The sequence below is a fragment of the Coregonus lavaretus genome (assembly GCF_964263955.1).
Source record: "Coregonus lavaretus genome assembly, contig: HAP1_SCAFFOLD_773, whole genome shotgun sequence".
In the NCBI taxonomy this organism is placed as follows: Eukaryota; Metazoa; Chordata; class Actinopteri; order Salmoniformes; family Salmonidae; genus Coregonus; species Coregonus lavaretus.
The window spans coordinates 139,380-161,098 of record NW_028164837.1 but is presented as its reverse complement, the minus strand read 5'-3'; the positions used below and the strand labels follow the sequence as shown (position 1 = coordinate 161,098).

The window sequence follows — 21,719 nt, the reverse complement described above, 5'->3', positions numbered from 1 at the left end:
TGAAAAAAAAAGAACTTGTTGAAAGAAATTCTAAAAAATAAATCATGGAAAAGTGGTGCGTGCATATGTATTCACCCCCTTTGCTATGAAGCCCCTGAATAAGATCTGGTGAAACAAATTACCTTCAGAAGTCACATAATTAGTTAAATAAAGTCCACTTGTGTGAAATCTAAGTGTCACATGATCTGTCACATGATCTCAGTATATATACACCTGTTCTGAAAGGCCCCAGAGTCTGCAACACCGCTAAGCAAGGGGCACCACCAAGCAAGCGGCACCATGAAGACCAAGGAGCTCTCCAAACAGGTCAGCGACAAAGTTGTGGAGAAGTACAGATCAGGGTTGGGTTATAAAAAAATATCAGAAACTTTGAACATCCCACGGAGCACCATTAAATCCAATATAAAAAATGGAAAGAATATGGCACCACAACAAACCTGCCAAGAGAGGGCTGCCCACCAAAACTCACGGACCAGGCAAGGAGGGCATTAATCAGAGAGGCAACAAAGAGACCAAAGATAACCCTGAAGGAGCTGCAAAGCTCCACAGCAGATATTGGAGTATCTGTCCATAGGACCACTTTAAGCCGTACACTCCACAGAGCTGGGCTTTACGGAAGAGTGGCCAGAAAAAAGCCATTGCTTAAAGAAAAAAAATAAGCAAACACGTTTGGTGTTCACCAAAAGGCATGTGGTAGACTCCCCAAACATATGGAAGAAGGTACTCTGGTCAGATGAGACTAAAATTGAGCTTTTTGGCCATCAAGGAAAACGCTATGTCTGGCGCAAACCCAACACCTCTCATCACCCCGAGAACACCATCCCCACAGTGAAGCATGGTGGTGGCAGCATCATGCTGTGGGGATGTTTTTCATCGGCAGGGATTGGGAAACTGGTCAGAATTGAAGGAATGATGGATGGCGCTAAATACAGGGAAATTCTTGAGGGAAACCCGTTTCAGTCTTCCAGAGATTTGAGACAGGGAAGGAGGTTCACCTTCCAGCAGGACAATGACCCTAAGTATACTGCTAAAGCAACACGTTGTGGTTTAAGGGGAAACATTTAAATGTCTTGGAATGGCCTAGTCAAAGGCCAGACCTCAATCCTATTGAAAATCTGTGGTATGACTTAAAGATTGCTGTACACCAGCGGAACCCAACCAACCAGGAACTGGAGCAGTTTTGCCTTGAAGAATGGGCAAAAATCCCAGTGGCTAGATGTGCCAAGCTTATAGAGACATACCCCAAGAGACTTGCAGCTATAATTGCTGCAAATTCTGGCTCTACAAAGTATTGACTTTGGGGGGTGAATAGTTATGCACGCTCAAGTTTTTTTTTTTGTCTTATTTCTTGTTTGTTTCACAATCAAAAATATTTTGCATCTTCAAAGTGGTAGGCATGTTGTGTAAATCAAATTATACAAACCCCCCAAAAATCAATTTTAATTCCAAGTTGTAAGGCAACAAAATAGGAAAAATGTCAAGGGGGGTTGAATACTTTCGCAAGCCACTGTAGGCTATCAATGATCCAAACAGGGGTTAACATGGAGTTTTGCAGAGGCAAATGACAAGGCAAGATCCAGGAGTCTGGCGAAATGTGGAAAAGCATCCTTCACTCCAAATGGACAGATCTGAGAGAGCTGAGGGTATCTTCTCAGAATTTCTGTCCTTTCAGTGAAGCTTGAGTCGAATGTATTCATGTGTGGCCTATCACCAAGTAGGAATGCTTTGTCGTGATTGTAAAAACATCAACGATCTCGTCAAAAAATATAATAAATAAAAAAAAGAGCTCAGAACAACAGCGTTCACTCCCATATCCTTAAAATCCAAAAACAAACTGGGAAATTTTTTAAAATAAATTAATCTTTCAAGTCATCTTCCCACAGGGTCGACTCCATCCCATGACCTCCAGCTTATCAGGGATTGGCTTAGACCTGGCCCCTTCATCTCAGGCAACCAATGAGCAGCCAGAGAGAGGGAGGCTGCTACTTGTTGCCATTGGTCAAAGTGTGGTTTCCTGTGCCTGTAGCTCCGCCCCCTTCGTCAGGGAAGGGGCGTGGACGAGGCGTGTGCTGCCCAAACCATCGACCTCTGAACCCTGACCTCTCTTGACCCCTAACCCCCATCCTGTCCTTGTGTTCTCAACCGTTGTCCTCCTCGTCCTCCATCTCTCCACCAGTCCTTCAAGACGTGCTGTTCTCTCCTTTTGCAGTATTCCCTTCTTCCTCTGGTTTGGTTTAGATTTCTTTAGTATTTCTTCATTTGTTTATCCTGTTATGTGTTATTCAAGTTTTCCTGTTTAAAAACAGATTTTGTAGTTGAGTTTTTCGATGTGGTGATTCCCCAGCGGAGATGATATAATCTTTAGAACTCCCGCGGCGTGGGGCGGAGAGAGGAAGAGGCCGTCTGTCTGTCTGTCCGTCTGTCTTCAGGTGTTGAAAGAAGAAAACTGACGTTCTTTGAGACTAGTATGTTTGTTTTTTGGTTAATGGATGAAGTAATCCACCGCAGGAACACAAGACTGGTTGAAGAGTGACGAGGGATGGACTGGCTGACTGGTGGAATCTGGATCAGCGTCTTATTTAAATGCTGAAAACTCCCCTGGAATGAAGAGGAGGGAGATGATCAGTTTGGAATGAAGAGGAGGGAGATGATCAGTTTGGAATGAAGAGGAGGGAGATGATCAGTTTGGAAGGGAGGGGAGGGAGATGATCAGTTTGGAAGGGAGAGGAGAGAGATGATCAGTTTGGAAGGGAGAGGAGGGAGATGATCAGTTTGGAATGAAGAGGAGGGAGATGATCAGTTTGGAAGGGAGAGGAGAGAGATGATCAGTTTGGAATGAAGAGGAGGGAGATGATCAGTTTGGAAGGGAGAGGAGAGAGATGATCAGTTTGGAAGGGAGAGGAGAGAGATGATCAGTTTGGAAGGGAGAGGAGAGAGATGATCAGTTTGGAAGGGAGAGGAGGGAGATGATCAGTTTGGAATGAAGAGGAGGGAGATGATCAGTTTGGAAGGGAGAGGAGGGAGATGATCAGTTTGGAAGGGAGAGGAGGGAGATGATCAGTTTGGAAGGGAGAGGAGGGAGATGATCAGTTTGGAAGGGAGAGGAGGGAGATGATCAGTTTGGAAGGGAGAGGAGAGAGATGATCAGTTTGGAAGGGAGAGGAGAGAGATGATCAGTTTGGAAGGGAGAGGAGGGAGATGATCAGTTTGGAAGGGAGAGGAGGGAGATGATCAGTTTGGAAGGGAGAGAGATGATCAGTTTGGAAGGGAGAGGAGGGAGATGATCAGTTTGGAAGGGAGAGGAGGGAGATGATCAGTTTGGAAGGGAGAGGAGAGAGATGATCAGTTTGGAAGGGAGAGGAGAGAGATGATCAGTTTGGAAGGGAGAGGAGAGAGATGATCAGTTTGGAAGGGAGAGGAGGGAGATGATCAGTTTGGAAGGGAGAGGAGAGAGATGATCAGTTTGGAAGGGAGAGGAGAGAGATGATCAGTTTGAAAGGGAGAGGAGAGAGATGATCAGTTTGGAAGGGAGAGGAGAGAGATGATCAGTTTGGAAGGGAGAGGAGAGAGATGATCAGTTTGGAAGGGAGAGGAGCGACAGCAGTACATTTCTCTTCTGATGTGCTAAATGATCCTTATTTATTGCATCTGTGTTACAATCCTATCTATTCTTTTAAAAGGCCAATAGTTATGTGAGCATATTTCAAATGGCAGGGACCCCCAGTGTGTGTGTGTGTGTGTGTGTGTGTGTGTGTGTGTGTGTAGCCCCTCACCGTATCCCCCCTGTATCGGGGTTTTGGGGGATGCACAGGCGTACAGGCTGAAGTCCTCCGTCTGGAACCCGGCTCGGTTCAGTGAGGGTTCCGAAGCGGAGCGGTGGATCTTGGGTAAAGAACGCGCCAGCAGCTCAATGGACGCCAGGATCTGACAAGAGGAGGTCAGAGGTTAAAGGTCACCACCAACAAATCAGGAGAAACACAGGAGGTTTATAGGTCACCACTAGCCAATCACCTATCTTGAATCACTCGTCTCAAATAGGGACAAGTAAGTCAGAGAATCTTAGCTTCAGGCTACCAGCAGAACCTCAGCTGGGCTTTACAGCAGCTTTTAACACAGTGAGATGTTAGTGTGCTTTTATTTCTAATGCTCTGAGGCCACCTAGTGGTGGAACTAACACATTATCATTCATCCATACAAGTAAAACAACTCAAAGGCTCGGTCCCTACGCTGGCTACCAGCCTTAACCACATCAGCAGGAATGGCTCGGTCCCTACACTGGCTACCAGCCTTAACCACATCAGCAGGAATGGCTCGGTCCCTACACTGGCTACCAGCCTTAACCACATCAGCAGGAATGGCTCGGTCCCTACACTGGCTACCAGCCTTAACCACATCAGCAGGAATGGCTCGGTCCCTACACTGGCTACCAGCCTTAACCACATCAGCAGGAATGGCTCAGTCCCTACACTGGCTACCAGCCTTAACCACATCAGCAGGAACGGCTCAGTCCCTACACTGGCTACCAGCCTTAACCACATCAGCAGGAACGGCTCGGTCCCTACACTGGCTACCAGCCTTAACCACATCAGCAGGAATGGCTCGGTCCCTACACTGGCTACCAGCCTTAACCACATCAGCAGGAATGGCTCAGTCCCTACACTGGCTACCAGCCTTAACCACATCAGCAGGAACGGCTCAGTCCCTACACTGGCTACCAGCCTTAACCACATCAGCAGGAATGGCTCAGTCCCTACACTGGCTACCAGCCTTAACCACATCAGCAGGAATGGCTCGGTCCCTACACTGGCTACCAGCCTTAACCACATCAGCAGGAATGGCTCAGTCCCTACACTGGCTACCAGCCTTAACCACATCAGCAGGAATGGCTCAGTCCCTACACTGGCTACCAGCCTTAACCACATCAGCAGGAAGATCCTTCTAGTGAGGTGGATATCTTGGTCATTTTAAAACATTCAGCTCAGCCCCTGGCATTTATAGTGAAGTGGTCTATATAGTTACCTGAGGGAATAGGGGTCGTTTCTATAGATACCTGAGGGAATAGGGGTTGCTTCTATAGTTACCTGAGAGAATAGGGGTTGTTTCTATAGTTACCTGAGGGAATAGGGGCTGTTTCTATAGTTACCTGAGGGAATAGGGGCTGTTTCTATAGTTACCTGAGAGAATAGGGGTCGTTTCTATAGTTACCTGAGGGAATAGGGGTCGTTTCTATAGTTACCTGAGGGAATAGGGGTCGTTTCTATAGTTACCTGAGAGAATAGGGGTTGTTTGTATAGTTACCTGAGGGAATAGGGGTCGTTTCTATAGTTACCTGAGGGAATAGGGGTTGTTTCTATAGTTACCTGAGGGAATAGGGGTCGTTTCTATAGTTATCTGAGAGAATAGGGGTTGTTTCTATAGTTACCTGAGGGAATAGGGGTTGTTTCTATAGTTACCTGAGGGAATAGGGGTTGTTTCTATAGTTACCTGAGGGAATAGGGGTTGTTTCTATAGTTACCTGAGGGAATAGGGGTTGTTTCTATAGTTACCTGAGGGAATAGGGGTCGTTTCTATAGTTACCTGAGAGAATAGGGGTCGTTTCTATAGTTACCTGAGGGAATAGGGGTCGTTTCTATAGTTACCTGAGGGAATAGGGGTCGTTTCTATAGTTACCTGAGGGAATAGGGGTTGTTTCTATAGTTACCTGAGGGAATAGGGGTCGTTTCTATAGTTACCTGAGGGAATAGGGGTTGTTTCTATAGTTACCTGAGGGAATAGGGGTTGTTTCTATAGTTACCTGAGAGAATAGGGGTTGTTTCTATAGTTACCTGAGGGAATAGGGGTTGTTTCTATAGTTACCTGAGGGAATAGGGGTTGTTTCTGTAGTTACCTGAGGGAATAGGGGTTGTTTCTATAGTTACCTGAGGGAATAGGGGTTGTTTCTATAGTTACCTGAGGGAATAGGGGTCGTTTCTATAGTTACCTGAGAGAATAGGGGTCGTTTCTATAGTTACCTGAGGGAATAGGGGTTGTTTCTATAGTTACCTGAGAGAATAGGGGTCGTTTCTATAGTTACCTGAGAGAATAGGGGTCGTTTCTATAGTTACCTGAGGGAATAGGGGTTGTTTCTATAGTTACCTGAGGGAATAGGGGTCGTTCCTCCCTCTTCTTCTTCATACAGTCAGCCATCAGCCTCCTCATGGCTTTAGGACAGTTGGAGCGCACCTTACTGAGGTCAGGAGACAGGTAGCCCCGACCCACCATGAAGATTATCTACAGGAGAGAGGTGGAGGGTTAGAGGTCAGAGGTTATGGGTAGGAGACAGGTATAGAACACCTTGCTCAGGACATCAGCTCATAGAGAACATTATAAATGTATATTCTAGACGTATATAACAGTATTGATATCTACCTGATCTCTGTTATTGATGTTGGAGTAGGGCAGAGCCCCGGACATCAGCTCATAGAGAACATTATAAATGTATATTCTAGATGTATATAACAGTATTGATATCTACCTGATCTCTGTTATTGATGTTGGAGTAGGGCAGAGCCCCGGACATCAGCTCATAGAGAACTATCCCGAAGGCGTAAACGTCAGACTGGAAGCTGTATGGGTTCTTATCCTGCAAGCGGATCACTTCTGGGGCCTACAGGCAGACAGGGGGCAGCAGAGTCACACAGACGACCAGATATACAAGCCACACTGGCAGGGTTGGGGCTCAATTCCAGTCAATTCAGGAAGTACACCGACGTTCCAATTCTCTTCAATGCTTTTCAAAATGAGGAACATTTTTGGAATTGGAATTTGGTTTTACTTTCAGAATTGACTGGAATGTAAATGGAATTGTCCCCAAACCAACCCTGCACACTGGGTCTCAAAACTATTGTCCTTCAGTCTTTCCATCTTCACACCTCCCTCTCAAACCGCATTGGAGGACAAGATCTGAGGTCCCGCCCTTCAGACCCTCTCCTCCAATGAGTTTGTAGATGGAGGCCAGAAGAGGGTGACTAATTGTGTCCGAGGCGAGCTCATGTCACATTAGACCGACGCATTTATTGACTGTGTTCCTAAAAACAACTCATATCTGATCCTTTCAGATCAGCTCTAATAATGAAGAATAACGTAGATTGAATTCTCTCCCGCTTGACGTTTTCCTCTATTTTCAGGTTCTCCTCTTTCTCCCTGCAGTGTCACTCACCATCCACAGGATGGAGCCAGAGAGCTGTTCGAACTGGTGGGAGCCGCTCCAGCGTGACTTCACAGTGGCCAGGCCGAAGTCTCCGATCTTCACGGTCAGGTCCTCGTGCAGGAAGATGTCTGGGAGGGGAGGGGTTAAGGAAAAGAACGCAAAAGGAAGCTCTGTTTGGGAGACACCCTGTAAGACTGAAGAGCTTTAAAAAAACAGGGAACCATGGAGGTACCTGCTACATGCCAACTCATCAACAACAACTACCACCGTCGCCTTTTCTTCCACTTGTCTAGTCTTTGTCCTACCTAGATCCCTGAAGAGAAACGTACTGGAAGTTGCTCTGGATAACAGTGTCCTGCTAAATGACTCAAATGTAAAAACAGATCTGAACACAATACTATTTCCCATCGATGGCATTCGTTTAGGTGACACAGCAGAGAGAGGTGATTATGACCACTTCGCCTTTATAAAAGGGGTCAAAAAAGGTCAGCCGGACTGTGAAAGGCTTGTTGGAACAGGTGAAAGGTCAGAGGTCAGAGAGGATACTGTTGCTCTTCAGGTCTCTATGGATGATGGATTTGGCGTGCAGGTAACTATGGAAGAAAACCACAACAATCCCAGGTTAGTTAGTAATCAATAACACTGGGTACAATAGACATAATTACACTCTCCTAACCTCCACTGGTTAAGACTCTCCTAACCTCCACTGTTACCAGTCTGTCCATGTTAAGACTCTCCTAACCTCTACTGTTACCAGTCTGTCCATGTTAAGACTCTCCTAACCTCTACTGTTACCAGTCTGTCCATGTTAAGACTCTCCTAACCTCCACTGTTACCAGTCTGTCCATGTTAAGACTCTCCTAACCTCCACTGAACCAGTCTGTCCATGTTAAGACTCTCCTAACCTCTACTGTTACCAGTCTGTCCATGTTAAGACTCTCCTAACCTCCACTGTTACCAGTCTGTCCATGTTAAGACTCTCCTAACCTCCACTGAACCAGTCTGTCCACGTTAAGACTCTCCTAACCTCCACTGAACCAGTCTGTCCATGTTAAGACTCTCCTAACCTCCACTGTTAGCAGTCTGTCCACGTTAAGACTCTCCTAACCTCCACTGTTACCAGTCTGTCCATGTTAAGACTCTCCGAACCTCCACTGAACCAGTCTGTCCATGTTAAGACTCTCCTAACCTCCACTGTTACCAGTCCGTCCATGTTAAGACTCTCCTAACCTCCACTGTTACCAGTCTGTCCACGTTAAGACTCTCCTAACCTCTACTGTTACCAGTCTGTCCAGGTTAAGACTCTCCTAACCTCTACTGTTACCAGTCTGTCCACGTTAAGACTCTCCTAACCTCCACTGTTACCAGTCTGTCCACGTTAAGACTCTCCTAACCTCCACTGTTACCAGTCTGTCCACGTTAAGACTCTCCTAACCTCTACTGTTACCAGTCTGTCCACGTTAAGACTCTCCTAACCTCCACTGTTACCAGTCTGTCCATGTTAAGACTCTCCGAACCTCCACTGAACCAGTCTGTCCACGTTAAGACTCTCCTAACCTCCACTGTTACCAGTCTGTCCATGTTAAGACTCTCCTAACCTCCACTGTTACCAGTCTGTCCACGTTAAGACTCTCCTAACCTCCACTGTTACCAGTCTGTCCATGTTAAGACTCTCCTAACCTCCACTGTAGCAGTCTGTCCACGTTAAGACTCTCCTAACCTCCACTGTAGCAGTCTGTCCATGTTAAGACTCTCCTAACCTCCACTGTTACCAGTCTGTCCATGTTAAGACTCTCCTAACCTCCACTGTTACCAGTCTGTCCACGTTAAGACTCTCCTAACCTCCACTGTTACCAGTCTGTCCATGTTAAGACTCTCCTAACCTCCACTGTTACCAGTCTGTCCACGTTAAGACTCTCCTAACCTCCACTGAACCAGTCTGTCCATGTTAAGACTCTCCTAACCTCCACTGTTACCAGTCTGTCCATGTTAAGACTCTCCTAACCTCCACTGTTACCAGTCTGTCCACGTTAAGACTCTCCTAACCTCCACTGTTACCAGTCTGTCCACGTTAAGACTCTCCTAACCTCCACTGTTACCAGTCTGTCCATGTTAAGACTCTCCTAACCTCCACTGTTACCAGTCCGTCCATGTTAAGACTCTCCTAACCTCCACTGTTACCAGTCTGTCCATGTTAAGACTCTCCTAACCTCCACTGTAGCAGTCTGTCCATGTTAAGACTCTCCTAACCTCCACTGTTACCAGTCTGTCCATGTTAAGACTCTCCTAACCTCCACTGTTACCAGTCTGTCCATGTTAAGACTCTCCTAACCTCCACTGTTACCAGTCCGTCCATGTTAAGACTCTCCTAACCTCCACTGTTACCAGTCTGTCCATGTTAAGACTCTCCTAACCTCCACTGTTACCAGTCTGTCCATGTTAAGACTCTCCTAACCTCCACTGTTACCAGTCTGTCCATGTTAAGACTCTCCTAACCTCCACTGTTACCAGTCTGTCCATGTTAAGACTCTCCTAACCTCCACTGTTACCAGTCTGTCCATGTTAAGACTCTCCTAACCTCCACTGTAGCGGTCTGTCCACGTTAAGACTCTCCTAACCTCCACTGTAGCAGTCTGTCCATGTTAAGACTCTCCTAACCTCCACTGTTACCAGTCTGTCCACGTTAAGACTCTCCTAACCTCCACTGTTACCAGTCTGTCCACGTTAAGACTCTCCTAACCTCCACTGTAGCAGTCTGTCCATGTTAAGACTCTCCTAACCTCCACTGTAGCAGTCTGTCCATGTTAAGACTCTCCTAACCTCCACTGTTACCAGTCTGTCCACGTTAATACTCTCCTAACCTCCACTGTTAGCAGTCTGTCCATGTTAAGACTCTCCTAACCTCCACTGTAGCAGTCTGTCCATGTTAAGACTCTCCTAACCTCCACTGTTACCAGTCTGTCCATGTTAAGACTCTCCTAACCTCCACTGAACCAGTCTGTCCATGTTAAGACTCTCCTAACCTCCACTGTTACCAGTCTGTCCATGTTAAGACTCTCCTAACCTCCACTGTTAGCAGTCTGTCCATGTTAAGACTCTCCTAACCTCTACTGTTAGCAGTCTGTCCATGTTAAGACTCTCCTAACCTCTACTGTTACCAGTCTGTCCATGTTAAGACTCTCCTAACCTCCACTGTTAGCAGTCTGTCCACGTTAAGACTCTCCTAACCTCCACTGTAGCAGAGTTCTGCAGGCACCTACAGTAGTTCAGAGGCGGACTCATTTAAAATGCAGCTCTATCTGCTGTGTAGTGTTGGCCAGAGGTTGGCTCATTTAAAATGCAGCTCTATCTGCTGTGTAGTGTTGGCCAGAGGTTGGCTCATTTAAAATGCAGCTCTATCTGCTGTGTAGTGTTGGCCAGAGGTTGGCTCATTTAAAATGCAGCTCTATCTGCTGTGTAGTGTTGGCCAGAGGTTGGCTCATTTAAAATGCAGCTCTATCTGCTGTGTAGTGTTGGCCAGAGGTTGGCTCATTTAAAATGCAGCTCTATCTGCTGTGTAGTGTTGGCCAGAGGTTGGCTCATTTAAAATGCAGCTCTATCTGCTGTGTAGTGTTGGCCAGAGGTTGGCTCATTTAAAATGCAGCTCTATCTGCTGTGTAGTGTTGGCCAGAGGTTGGCTCATTTAAAATGCAGCTCTATCTGCTGTGTAGTGTTGGCCAGAGGCTGACTCATTTAAAATGCAGCTCTATCTGCTGTGTAGTGTTGGCCAGAGGCTGACTCATTTAAAATGCAGCTCTATCTGCTGTGTAGTGTTGGCCAGAGGCTGACTCATTTAAAATGCAGCTCTATCTGCTGTGTAGTGTTGGCCAGAGGCTGGCTCATTTAAAATGCAGCTCTATCTGCTGTGTAGTGTTGGCCAGAGGCTGGCTCATTTAAAATGCAGCTCTATCTGCTGTGTAGTGTTGGCCAGAGGTTGGCTCATTTAAAATGCAGCTCTATCTGCTGTGTAGTGTTGGCCAGAGGTTGGCTCATTTAAAATGCAGCTCTATCTGCTGTGTAGTGTTGGCCAGAGGCTGACTCATTTAAAATGCAGCTCTATCTGCTGTGTAGTGTTGGCCAGAGGCTGAGCACATCAACACCTTATTAAGACAGACAATAGAAAGGAGGCGAGTAGGAGAATCATGTGGTAGTGGACGAGCGTGTGAGGAATCATGTGGTAGTGGACGAGCGTGTGAGGAATCATGTGGTAGTGGACGAGCGTGTGAGGAATCATGTGGTAGTGGACGAGCGTGTGAGGAATCATGTGGTAGTGGACGAGCGTGTGAGCCAGTGTCTGTGTCCCAGATGTCCCAACCTAAAGCCCTATGTTTGGGACTATAGGGTGCCATTTGGGACGCCGCAATCCAGTGTCGTTGTAGATGGACTCACTCCATGCCCTGTGCGGTCTGCCGGGCGATGTCTATCAGTTTGATCATCTCAAACTTGGTCTCTATGATGTGTAGGTGGTGGTAGAGGGAGGAGCCTTCACACCACTGGGTCACGATGGCTAGCTGAGGCTTGGTGGTGTAGCCCATGAACAGCAGGATGTTGACGTGACGCGTCTTCCTGTTAAGGGAGCAGAGGAGGAAATCAACAGCACTGAGAATGGAGCTTTCGTCTGTTCACCCAGCATGTTATTTCATGACAGAACAGAAGCCATGCTATTTCACGACAGAACAGAAGCCATGCTATTTCACGACAGAACAGAAGCCATGCTATTTCACGACAGAACAGAAGCCATGCTATTTCACGACAGAACAGAAGCCATGCTATTTCACGACAGAACAGAAGCCATGCTATTTCACGACAGAACAGAAGCCATGCTATTTCACGACAGAACAGAAGCCATGTTATTTCATGACAGAACAGAAGCCATGCTATTTCACGACAGAACAGAAGCCATGTTTACACTATACTTGTTGGTTATATTTCCCAACACACATAAGACCTGGAAGGCAGCAGTTTATTACCTAAATGTCAGCAGTAAAAACTGAGTTATCCTACAACTAGTGGTCCTGTGTATATGCCAAGCTTTTCCATACACGACTTAACCGTTAATGTGTCTTACCGGAGGACTCCCACTTCGTTCTTAAAGGCCTGTAGTTGCTGTGGGTTGGGAGCTGTAACGTTCAACATCTTCACCGCAACGTCACCGTGCCACTTGCCCTTGAAGACGGTCCCAAAGGATCCAGATCCTATCCTCTGACCCAGGGTGATCTGACCTTCTGGGATCTCCCAGTCATCGCTAGAGTCCCGTCTGCCCAGGGTTTTCTACAGGTGGGGGGGGACACACACACACACACACACGGAAGATGACTCTACTTCCTGCTCTACAACAACAGAGCCGGTGCAGTCTTAAAGTGGCAGCGCACGGTGAAGGCTCTGTGCATTTCACCACACTATTGTGCTAGTGTTTTACTAGCTCTTTTTCCAAGTAAATACCTGCTTATTTCTAGCCGTCTCGCCAACTCCTGTGTCTTTTTCCAAGTAAATACCTGGTCACTTCTAGCTGTCTTGCCAACTCCTGTGTCTTTTTCCATGTAAATACCTGGTTATTTCTAGCCGTCTCGCCAACTCCTGTGTCTTTTTCCAAGTAAATACCTGGTTATTTCTAGCCGTCTCGCCAACTCCTGTGTCTTTTTCCAAGTAAATACCTGGTTATTTCTAGCCGTCTCGCCAACTCCTATAGTCATTGTTTGGCATCTCCATCTTATTGTAAACTTATTGATCCTGCTTTGTGATAGACAACTCAGCTCTAAGAAGGTGTTTGTAACAGAGATATCTAACATGTCTCACCATCTTATTGCTTACTTATAAACCAGTCAGCTCTAAGAAGGTGTTTGTAACAGAGATATCTAACATGTCTCACCATCTTATTGCTTACTTATAAACCAGTCAGCTCTAAGAAGGTGTTTGTAACAGAGATATCTAACATGTCTCACCATCTTATTGCGGTCGTCAGACGAGGACGAGGACTTCCTCTCTCTCTGTGGACACGGAGACTTCTGAGGAGCCTTCACATTAGTCAGTGAGCCAGGCAGCGAGGCCGGGGGCGTGGCCGACAGCCCTGCGGTCGACCCTATTGGAGGAGGAGGGGGAGGGAGGGGGTTAGAGGGGGGGGAGGAAAAAAAAAAAAAAAAAGAAAGATGAGGATGAGAAGAAACAGAGGACAAACAGAAGGCAGGAGGAAGCGGAGGAAGAGGAGGAAGAGGAAGAAGAGGAAGAAGAGGAAGAGGAGGAAGAAGAGGATGAAGAGGATGAGGAAGAGGAAGAGGAGGAAGAGGCCGCCAGGGTTTGAGTGAAAGAGAGAAGGGATAAACCCAATCCCAAATTGACCCCTAGACCCTATGCCCTGGGATCGACCCCTAGACCCCATGAGATTATTTGATGGATCTAAAACAAAATAGTGAAACTTCCACCTAGCCAATCAGAGGACAGGCTGGAACTATTACCATATTGCTTCCACCTGTCAAAAATATATCAGATCTCCACAAGTGCATGGGGTCAATCATAGGGCGTAGGGGTCAATCATAGGGTATAGGGTCTAGGGGTCAATCATAGGGTCTAGGGGTCAATCATAGGGCGTAGGGTCTAGGGGTCAATCATAGGGCGTAGGGTCTAGGGGTCAATCATAGGGTCTAGGGGTCAATCATAGGGCGTAGGGTCTAGGGGTCAATCATAGGGCGTAGGGTCTAGGGGTCAATCATAGGGTCTAGGGGTCAATCACAGGGCGTAGGGTCTAGGGGTCAATCACAGGGCGTAGGGTCTAGGGGTCAATCATAGGGCGTAGGGTCTAGGGGTCAATCATAGGGCGTAGGGTCTAGGGGTCAATCATAGGGCGTAGGGTCTAGGGGTCAATCATAGGGCGTAGGGTCAATCATAGGGCGTAGGGTCTAGGGGTCAATCATAGGGCGTAGGGTCTAGGGGTCAATCATAGGGCATAGGGTCTAGGGGTCAATCATAGGGCGTAGGGTCTAGGGGTCAATCACAGGGCGTAGGGTCTAGGGGTCAATCATAGGGCGTAGGGTCTAGGGGTCAATCACAGGGTCTAGGGTCTAGGGGTCAATCACAGGGCGTAGGGTCTAGGGGTCAATCATAGGGTCTAGGGGTCAATCACAGGGCGTAGGGTCTAGGGGTCAATCATAGGGCGTAGGGTCTAGGGGTCAATCACAGGGCGTAGGGTCTAGGGGTCAATCATAGGGCGTAGGGTCTAGGGGTCAATCACAGGGCGTAGGGTCTAGGGGTCAATCACAGGGCGTAGGGTCTAGGGGTCAATCATAGGGCGTAGGGTCTAGGGGTCAATCATAGGGCGTAGGGTCTAGGGGTCAATCATAGGGCGTAGGGTCTAGGGGTCAATCATAGGGCGTAGGGTCTAGGGGTCAATCACAGGGCGTATGGTCTAGGGGTCAATCACAGGGTCTAGGGTCTAGGGGTCACAGGGCGTAGGGTCTAGGGGTCAATCATAGGGCGTAGGGTCTAGGGGTCAATCACAGGGCGTATGGTCTAGGGGTCAATCATAGGGCGTAGGGTCTAGGGGTCAATCATAGGGCGTAGGGTCTAGGGGTCAATCACAGGGTCTAGGGTCTAGGGGTCACAGGGCGTAGGGTCTAGGGGTCAATCATAGGGTATAGGGTCTAGGGGTCAATCATAGGGCGTAGGGTCTAGGGGTCAATCATAGGGCGTAGGGTCTAGGGGTCAATCATAGGGCGTAGGGTCTAGGGGTCAATCACAGGGCGTAGGGTCTAGGGGTCAATCACAGGGTCTAGGGGTCAATCACAGGGTCTAGGGGTCAATCACAGGGTCTAGGGGTCAATCATAGGGCGTAGGGGTCAATCATAGGGCGTAGGGTCTAGGGGTCAATCATAGGGCGTAGGGTCTAGGGGTCAATCATAGGGCGTAGGGTCTAGGGGTCAATCATAGGGTCTAGGGGTCAATCACAGGGCGTAGGGTCTAGGGGTCAATCATAGGGCGTAGGGTCTAGGGGTCAATCACAGGGCAGGGTTCCCCTATAAGCGGCCCGCAGTGATTTTATTTGGCCCCAAAATGTTCAGAGCAAAAATATTTTGTATTATTTTTATCTATAATTTTCATTCTTGGACAAAAGACTAAAATCACCAGAAAATGAGCTCAACGTGATTTAATTTCGGAAATCTGTCCCAAGTATTCCAATGCATAAATATAGAGGGATATGTGATCGTATATCCCAATGTAATCAAGGTTTGAAATTATTCAGTTTTTCTCAAATATTATATCTGTTTGGGATTCTTGCGGTCAATTTGCAGTGTACAAATGATTTATAACCATGTTCCGGCGCCCCCTTACCATCAGCTCAAGGAAAAATCGTCCCACGGCTGAATGTAATTGGGGACCCTTGGCATAGGGTCCTGGGGTCTATTTGGGATTGGGCCATAGACTGGGTTTCAGAGAACAGGAGGGTTGAGGGAAGCCTGTGAGGTGTTGCGTCCTGGTGGTGATTGGAGGTGGAGGTGTGGTGACACTGATGGTTTCTTAGAACTGATGGCTTCTACATTTTACCTAAGCCTAACCCTTTTCCTAACCCTTAACCTAATTCTCCTAACCTGCTACGTTAATTGTCCATCCAGCCACAACCGTAGAAGCCATCAGTTCCGAGAAACCATCAGTGTCAGCGGTGTGTGAAGGGGGGGGGGGGGGGGGGGGGCTGGTGCAGTAGAGAACTCTGGGTAATGTAGTACTTTAACCTCATCCTCTACTTTATAACCAATACATCTCAATGTGGCTTCCAATATTGAATTAAAAAAGACAAAAACCTACTGGAAGGTAGTTAAATACATTACACTATCAACTGCAGCCGGGTAGTTAAATACATTACACTATCAACCGCAGCCGGGTAGTTAATACATTACACTATCAACTGCAGCCGGGTAGTTAATACATTACACTATCAACTGCAGCCGGGTAGTTAATACATTACACTGTCAACTGCAGCCGGGCAGTTAATACATTACACTATCAACTGCAGCCGGGTAGTTAAATACATTACACTATCAACCGCAGCCGGGTAGTTAAATACATTACACTATCAACTGCAGCCGGGTAGTTAATACATTACACTATCAACCGCAGCCGGGTAGTTAAATACATTACACTATCAACTGCAGCCGGGTAGTTTAATACATTACACTATCAACTGCAGCCGGGTAGTTAAATACATTACACTATCAACTGCAGCCGGGTAGTTAAATACATTACACTATCAACCGCAGCCGGGTAGTTAAATACGTTACACTATCAACTGCAGGTAGTTAAATACATTACACTATCAACCGCAGCCGGGTAGTTAAATACATTACACTATCAACCGCAGCCGGGTAGTTAAATACATTACACTATCAACCGCAGCCGGGTAGTTAATACATTACACTATCAACTGCAGCCGGGTAGTTAAATACATTACACTATCAACCGCAGCCGGGTAGTTAAATACATTACACTATCAATTGCAGCCGGGCAGTTAATACATTACACTATCAACTGCAGCCGGGTAGTTAATACATTACACTATCAACTGCAGCCGGGTAGTTAATACGTTACACTATCAACTGCAGCCGGGTAGTTAATACATTACACTATCAACTGCAGCCGGGTAGTTAATACATTACACTATCAACTGCAGCCGGGTAGTTAATACATTACATTATCAACTGCAGCCGGGTAGTTAATACGTTACACTATCAACTGCAGCCGGGTAGTTAATACATTACACTATCAACCCGCAGCCGGGTAGTTAATACATTACACTATCAACTGCAGCCGGGTAGTTAATACATTACACTATCAACTGCAGCCGGGTAGTTAATACATTACACTATCAACTGCAGCCGGGTAGTTAATACATTACACTATCAACTGCAGCCGGGTAGTTAATACATTACACTATCAACCCGCAGCCGGGTAGTTAATACATTACACTATCAACTGCAGCCGGGTAGTTAATACATTACACTATCAACTGCAGCCGGGTAGTTAATACATTACACTATCAACCCGCAGCCGGGTAGTTAATACATTACACTATCAACTGCAGCCGGGTAGTTAATACATTACACTATCAACTGCAGCCGGGTAGTTAATACATTACACTATCAACTGCAGCCGGGTAGTTAATACATTACACTATCAACTGCAGCCGGGTAGTTAATACATTACACTATCAACTGCAGCCGGGTAGTTAATACATTACACTATCAACCCGCAGCCGGGTAGTTAATACATTACACTATCAACTGCAGCCGGGTAGTTAATACATTACACTATCAACTGCAGCTCATAAATCACCCTGTTCTTGGTAAGTCTGTTCTGAGGACATTTAGAAAATGTTCTATACATCTATAGTGCACTTCACTAGTCCCTGATCAGGGTCTCTCAGATCTAGGATCAGTTCTCCCTTTTAGATCATAATGAATGAGAATATATGGACAGATCCTAGATCGCCACTCCTACTCTGAGACGCTTTGTGGATGCAGGCCCTGAGGCACACAAGTATAACCACCTCCCATATGAGAGTTTTTGGAAGCAGAGGTGGGGGGGGGGGGGGGTGGGGGGGGCGGTAGTGGCAGTGTGAGGGATCATGATAGTGAGAGAAAACGTAAGGAAAGAGTGAAACACAGACAGACAGACAGACAGACAGACAGACAGACAAACAGACAGACAGACAGTGGAGGCCAAAACACAGGTGGCAGGTGAGGACACACAATACACACACACACAATACACACCACACAATACACACACACAATACACACCATACACACACACAATACACACAATACACACACACAATACACACACAATACACACACAATACACACACAATACACACAATACACACAATACACACACACACACACAATACACACACAATACACACACCACACAGAGGCCTAGCTACCTCGGAACACAGGCTCGGACTCAAAATCAAAGACTATGTCATTGGGGTAGGAGTATAGGAGGGGGCTTGAGGTCCGTGTTCGGTGCTTCCTCAAGCAGCGGGCGGGTGGGTGAGTCTGCAGGGGGGGGGCTGCAGGGGGGGGGGGGGGAGAGAGACACACAGCAGGATCACTGGCCCTGAAGACAGGCTTACTGGACCCACCTGACCCCACTTCTCTACGGTACCTACTGTAGGCCCGATCCAATATGGCCGCCCAGATGCTGTGTCGCACACTACTTTTGGCCACAGCCCCAATGAGCGCAAATGAGGGGGAATAGTGTACAAAATCTGTCTCGAAGGACCAGTAGAAAGTTAAGGAGTTTTTTTTTCCCCACACACACATTATCACTGGCCAAAAGTAGTGCACTAGATACGGAATAGTTTACCATTTGAGACTGGCCCATAGTAAGTAGTGTACACTCTTCCAGAGGGAGCATGGGATGGGCAGTGGAATCAGAGAACGTCAGGGGAAATAAAGGGTAGACGGCTCTCTTAAAGGGGAAGTCTCCTTAAAAAGAGACAGAGCCATTGTTTTACAGTCTAAGGACAAATATTCTGAATATGCATCGTGTAGAAATTGAAGTCAGACAGGACAAAATGAGCTTCTAGGGCTTCGTAAGACACAAGAGAACGCAGACGCAGGGTGGGAGGAAGACTTGTTGATTGAATGACAGTCCTGATGATGATGATGATGATCAGTTTCCTTACCTCCTTCTGACCTCTGTAAACCTTGGTCTCGAATCAAGTCCTGGAAGAAAGAAAGAGAGAAAGGAAGGAAGGAAGGAAGGAAGGAAGGAAGGAAGGAAGGAAGGAAGGAAGGAAGGAAGGAAGGAAGGAGGAAATAAAAGAGGGAATCACAATACTGTGAAGATTCTCGACCAACACTACAGATTGTGTTACATCTTGATATAACACTTCAAGTGGAACTGACAGCGTTTTAACTACTTGGCAGATATGAAACAGACAATCATAATGTCAGTCAAAAATATCAAATTCCCAGTTTATGCTACAAAACCAACTTTATAAGACGTTTTTAAAAAATAGGTTCTATTTAACTCAACGTTTCATGACGTACACTAAGGAATTGTTGGCAGAATAGATGGATGCAGTTCAATGCATGATTAATATAATTCACCAATACATTGCTTGGTAGTCCAATAAATATTGCTATCAAGTTGTAAATCACAGTTGGCCTGGTACCATTCGGAATGCACTGTTTCAGTTTCAATGGCTCAATATTTTGGACAAAAACGGACGAATGTAACTAAGGATGGGATTGTCAATACAATCAAACTATCAAGGGCAATGATCACAAGTCAGTCATAACGTGGCTAATAGGCTAGCGTATCTATTTATGTATCAAGCTAAAAACACGGAGCCTAACGTTAGCTAGCTAGCTGCTCGGAGGATGTCATGTCATTGGAGGAGTGGGCGAGTGACTGACTTTTTCCCCTCACATCGTTTTTCGGTGGCTATACACAGCTAGAGATGCAGGTGTCATTTGGTTAGCTAGCAAGAACTTGAACGACTGCTATCCAGTTAGCATATCTCTTGCTTTCGCAGATTCAGAGCGCAGAATAACCGATGAAATTATGACCGCGCAACATCCGCTGAATATGACCGTGCCAGTAAACGTAGGCAAAAAAGTAAGTTAGTCACAAACGCTCTAGATAACATGTAAACAGCCTAACCAGCTCTGCTAGGGCGAGTCAAAATGGTCAAGAGTAAGGTGTTCTCTCATTTGTGTCTGGAAGTAGCTAGTTAGCAAGCTAGACAACATTAGCCAGTTAGCTTTGGGTGCTAGGTTGGGACAAGCATGCATTGGCAGGCAAGCTGCGGAAGGGCGAGGAGGCTACAATTCCCCTTCGTTTATCAGTGCAATTTTGACGGCCCACTAGCTGAAAAAGTTAGAGAGGGTTTGTCTAAAGTTCCTTCGTTATATGTTAGCTCATATTTCTCTGGCTAGCATTAGTTGTTAATCTTTTTGTTGTTGATGTTCATAACTGAGGGAGAGAGTGGCTACCTTTTCATGGTTGTTTGATCAATAGGACTGTAAAGTTCCCAAATGTAAGAGGACTACCTGGTATATACATATTTGGGGGTGTATATGAACAGATTTCAAATTAGATTTAATTTTGCTAAAATGCTGTCAGTTCCCTTTTTAAGTATGACTTAATACGGTTCTGTTGTATTTAGCCAAGCACCCGGATGAGCACCCCATTCACAAGAAGCCTTTTACCAGCGCTGGCACATAAACATTCTACAGTAGCAGTACTACTTGTCTCCAGCGGGGGCAGTGTCTGAGCTATCAGACCCAGACAGAAGGGATGGTGGACTCACGTCTATGTTGACGGGTTCGATGGTGTTGATATGGACATTGGGAGCGGAGGAGGAGCGGTCTCTCTGGCCAAACTGGTTCCTGTGGTCCTCTTCTCCGGGCCTGAAATTCTGGGGGATCGGGATGGACTTGGACGGGGACACACTGGCATGGCACAGGGACCTGGGGGTCAGAGAGAGAGGTCAGGGGTCAGAGAGGATGGGGGTTGAAACTCTGGGGGATGGATTTGGACGGGGACACACTGGTGTGGCACAGGGACCTGGGGGTCAGAGAGAGAGGTCAGGGGTCAGAGAGGATGGGGGTTGAAACTCTGGGGGATGGATTTGGACGGGGACACATTGGTGTGGCACAGGGACCTGGGGGTCAGAGAGAGAGGTCAGGGGTCAGAGAGGATGGGGGTTGAAACTCTGGGGGATGGATTTGGACGGGGACACATTGGTGTGGCACAGGGACCTGGGGGTCAGAGAGAGAGGTCAGGGGTCAGAGAGGATGGGGGTTGAAACTCTGGGGGATGGACGGGGACACACTGGTGTGGCACAGGGACCTGGGGGTCAGAGAGAGGTCAGGGGTCAGAGAGGATGGGGGTTGAAACTCTGGGGGATGGACTTGGACGGGGACACACTGGTGTGGCACAGGGACCTGGAGGTCAGACAGAGGTTAAGAGGGGAGGACAGGGTGGGTCCATCTCACTGGGGACATTTGGCACAGCATTAGCAGAGAGTCCAGTCTACGTTGAATCTAGCAAGGAGATATGAAATGATCAAGGCTGTGCTTCAGTAGTCTTAAATGGCTTCCTTTCCTCACCTCCTTTCCTTCAACTGTGCTGAGGTGAGAATGGGATCAGGACAGGTGTCAGACAGTTCTCAGGTGTGAGACTCACCCAGTGGAGTCGGACGGGGGCAGTGAAGGGTAGGCCACGGTCACATGGGTTAGGATTAGAGGTCAGGGTTAGGGTTAACTCACCCAGTGGAGTCGGACGGGGGCAGTGAAGGGTAGGCCACGGTCACATGGGTTAGGATTAGAGGTCAGGGTTAGGTTTAACTCACCCAGTGGAGTCGGACGGGGGCAGTGAAGGGTAGGCCACGGTCACATGGGTTAGGATTAGAGGTCAGGGTTAGGTTTAACTCACCCAGTGGAGTCGGACGGGGGCAGTGAGGGGCAGACCTCGGACACGGGGGTGGTGC

At 47.1% G+C, this 21,719-nt stretch overlaps 2 protein-coding genes across 2 annotated transcripts; both read right to left on the bottom strand.

The window, feature by feature from the left end:
* Positions 1-1,339: 1,339 nt before the first annotated feature.
* Positions 1,340-6,460, bottom strand: LOC311115082 (serine/threonine-protein kinase B-raf-like). The gene is made up of 4 exons (XM_084190292.1): positions 6,409-6,460; positions 6,136-6,270; positions 3,774-3,924; positions 1,340-2,598 (listed from the first exon to the last, which is right to left on the bottom strand). The coding sequence occupies exons 1-4, from the start codon at positions 6,451-6,453 to the stop codon at positions 2,576-2,578; spliced, it is 354 nt and encodes a 117-aa protein (XP_084046418.1). The 5' UTR covers positions 6,454-6,460; the 3' UTR covers positions 1,340-2,575.
* A 24-nt stretch (positions 6,461-6,484) lies between these two features.
* LOC311115079 (serine/threonine-protein kinase B-raf-like) lies at positions 6,485-21,234 on the bottom strand (the record flags this gene model as incomplete). The annotated part of the gene is made up of 11 exons (XM_084190288.1): positions 6,485-6,646; positions 7,199-7,317; positions 7,736-7,782; positions 11,618-11,794; positions 12,297-12,499; positions 13,171-13,307; positions 18,159-18,273; positions 20,538-20,697; positions 20,873-20,891; positions 21,063-21,174; positions 21,226-21,234. The coding sequence occupies 11 exons, from the start codon at positions 21,232-21,234 to the stop codon at positions 6,485-6,487; spliced, it is 1,260 nt and encodes a 419-aa protein (XP_084046414.1).
* Between the last annotated feature and the right edge of the window lie 485 nt (positions 21,235-21,719).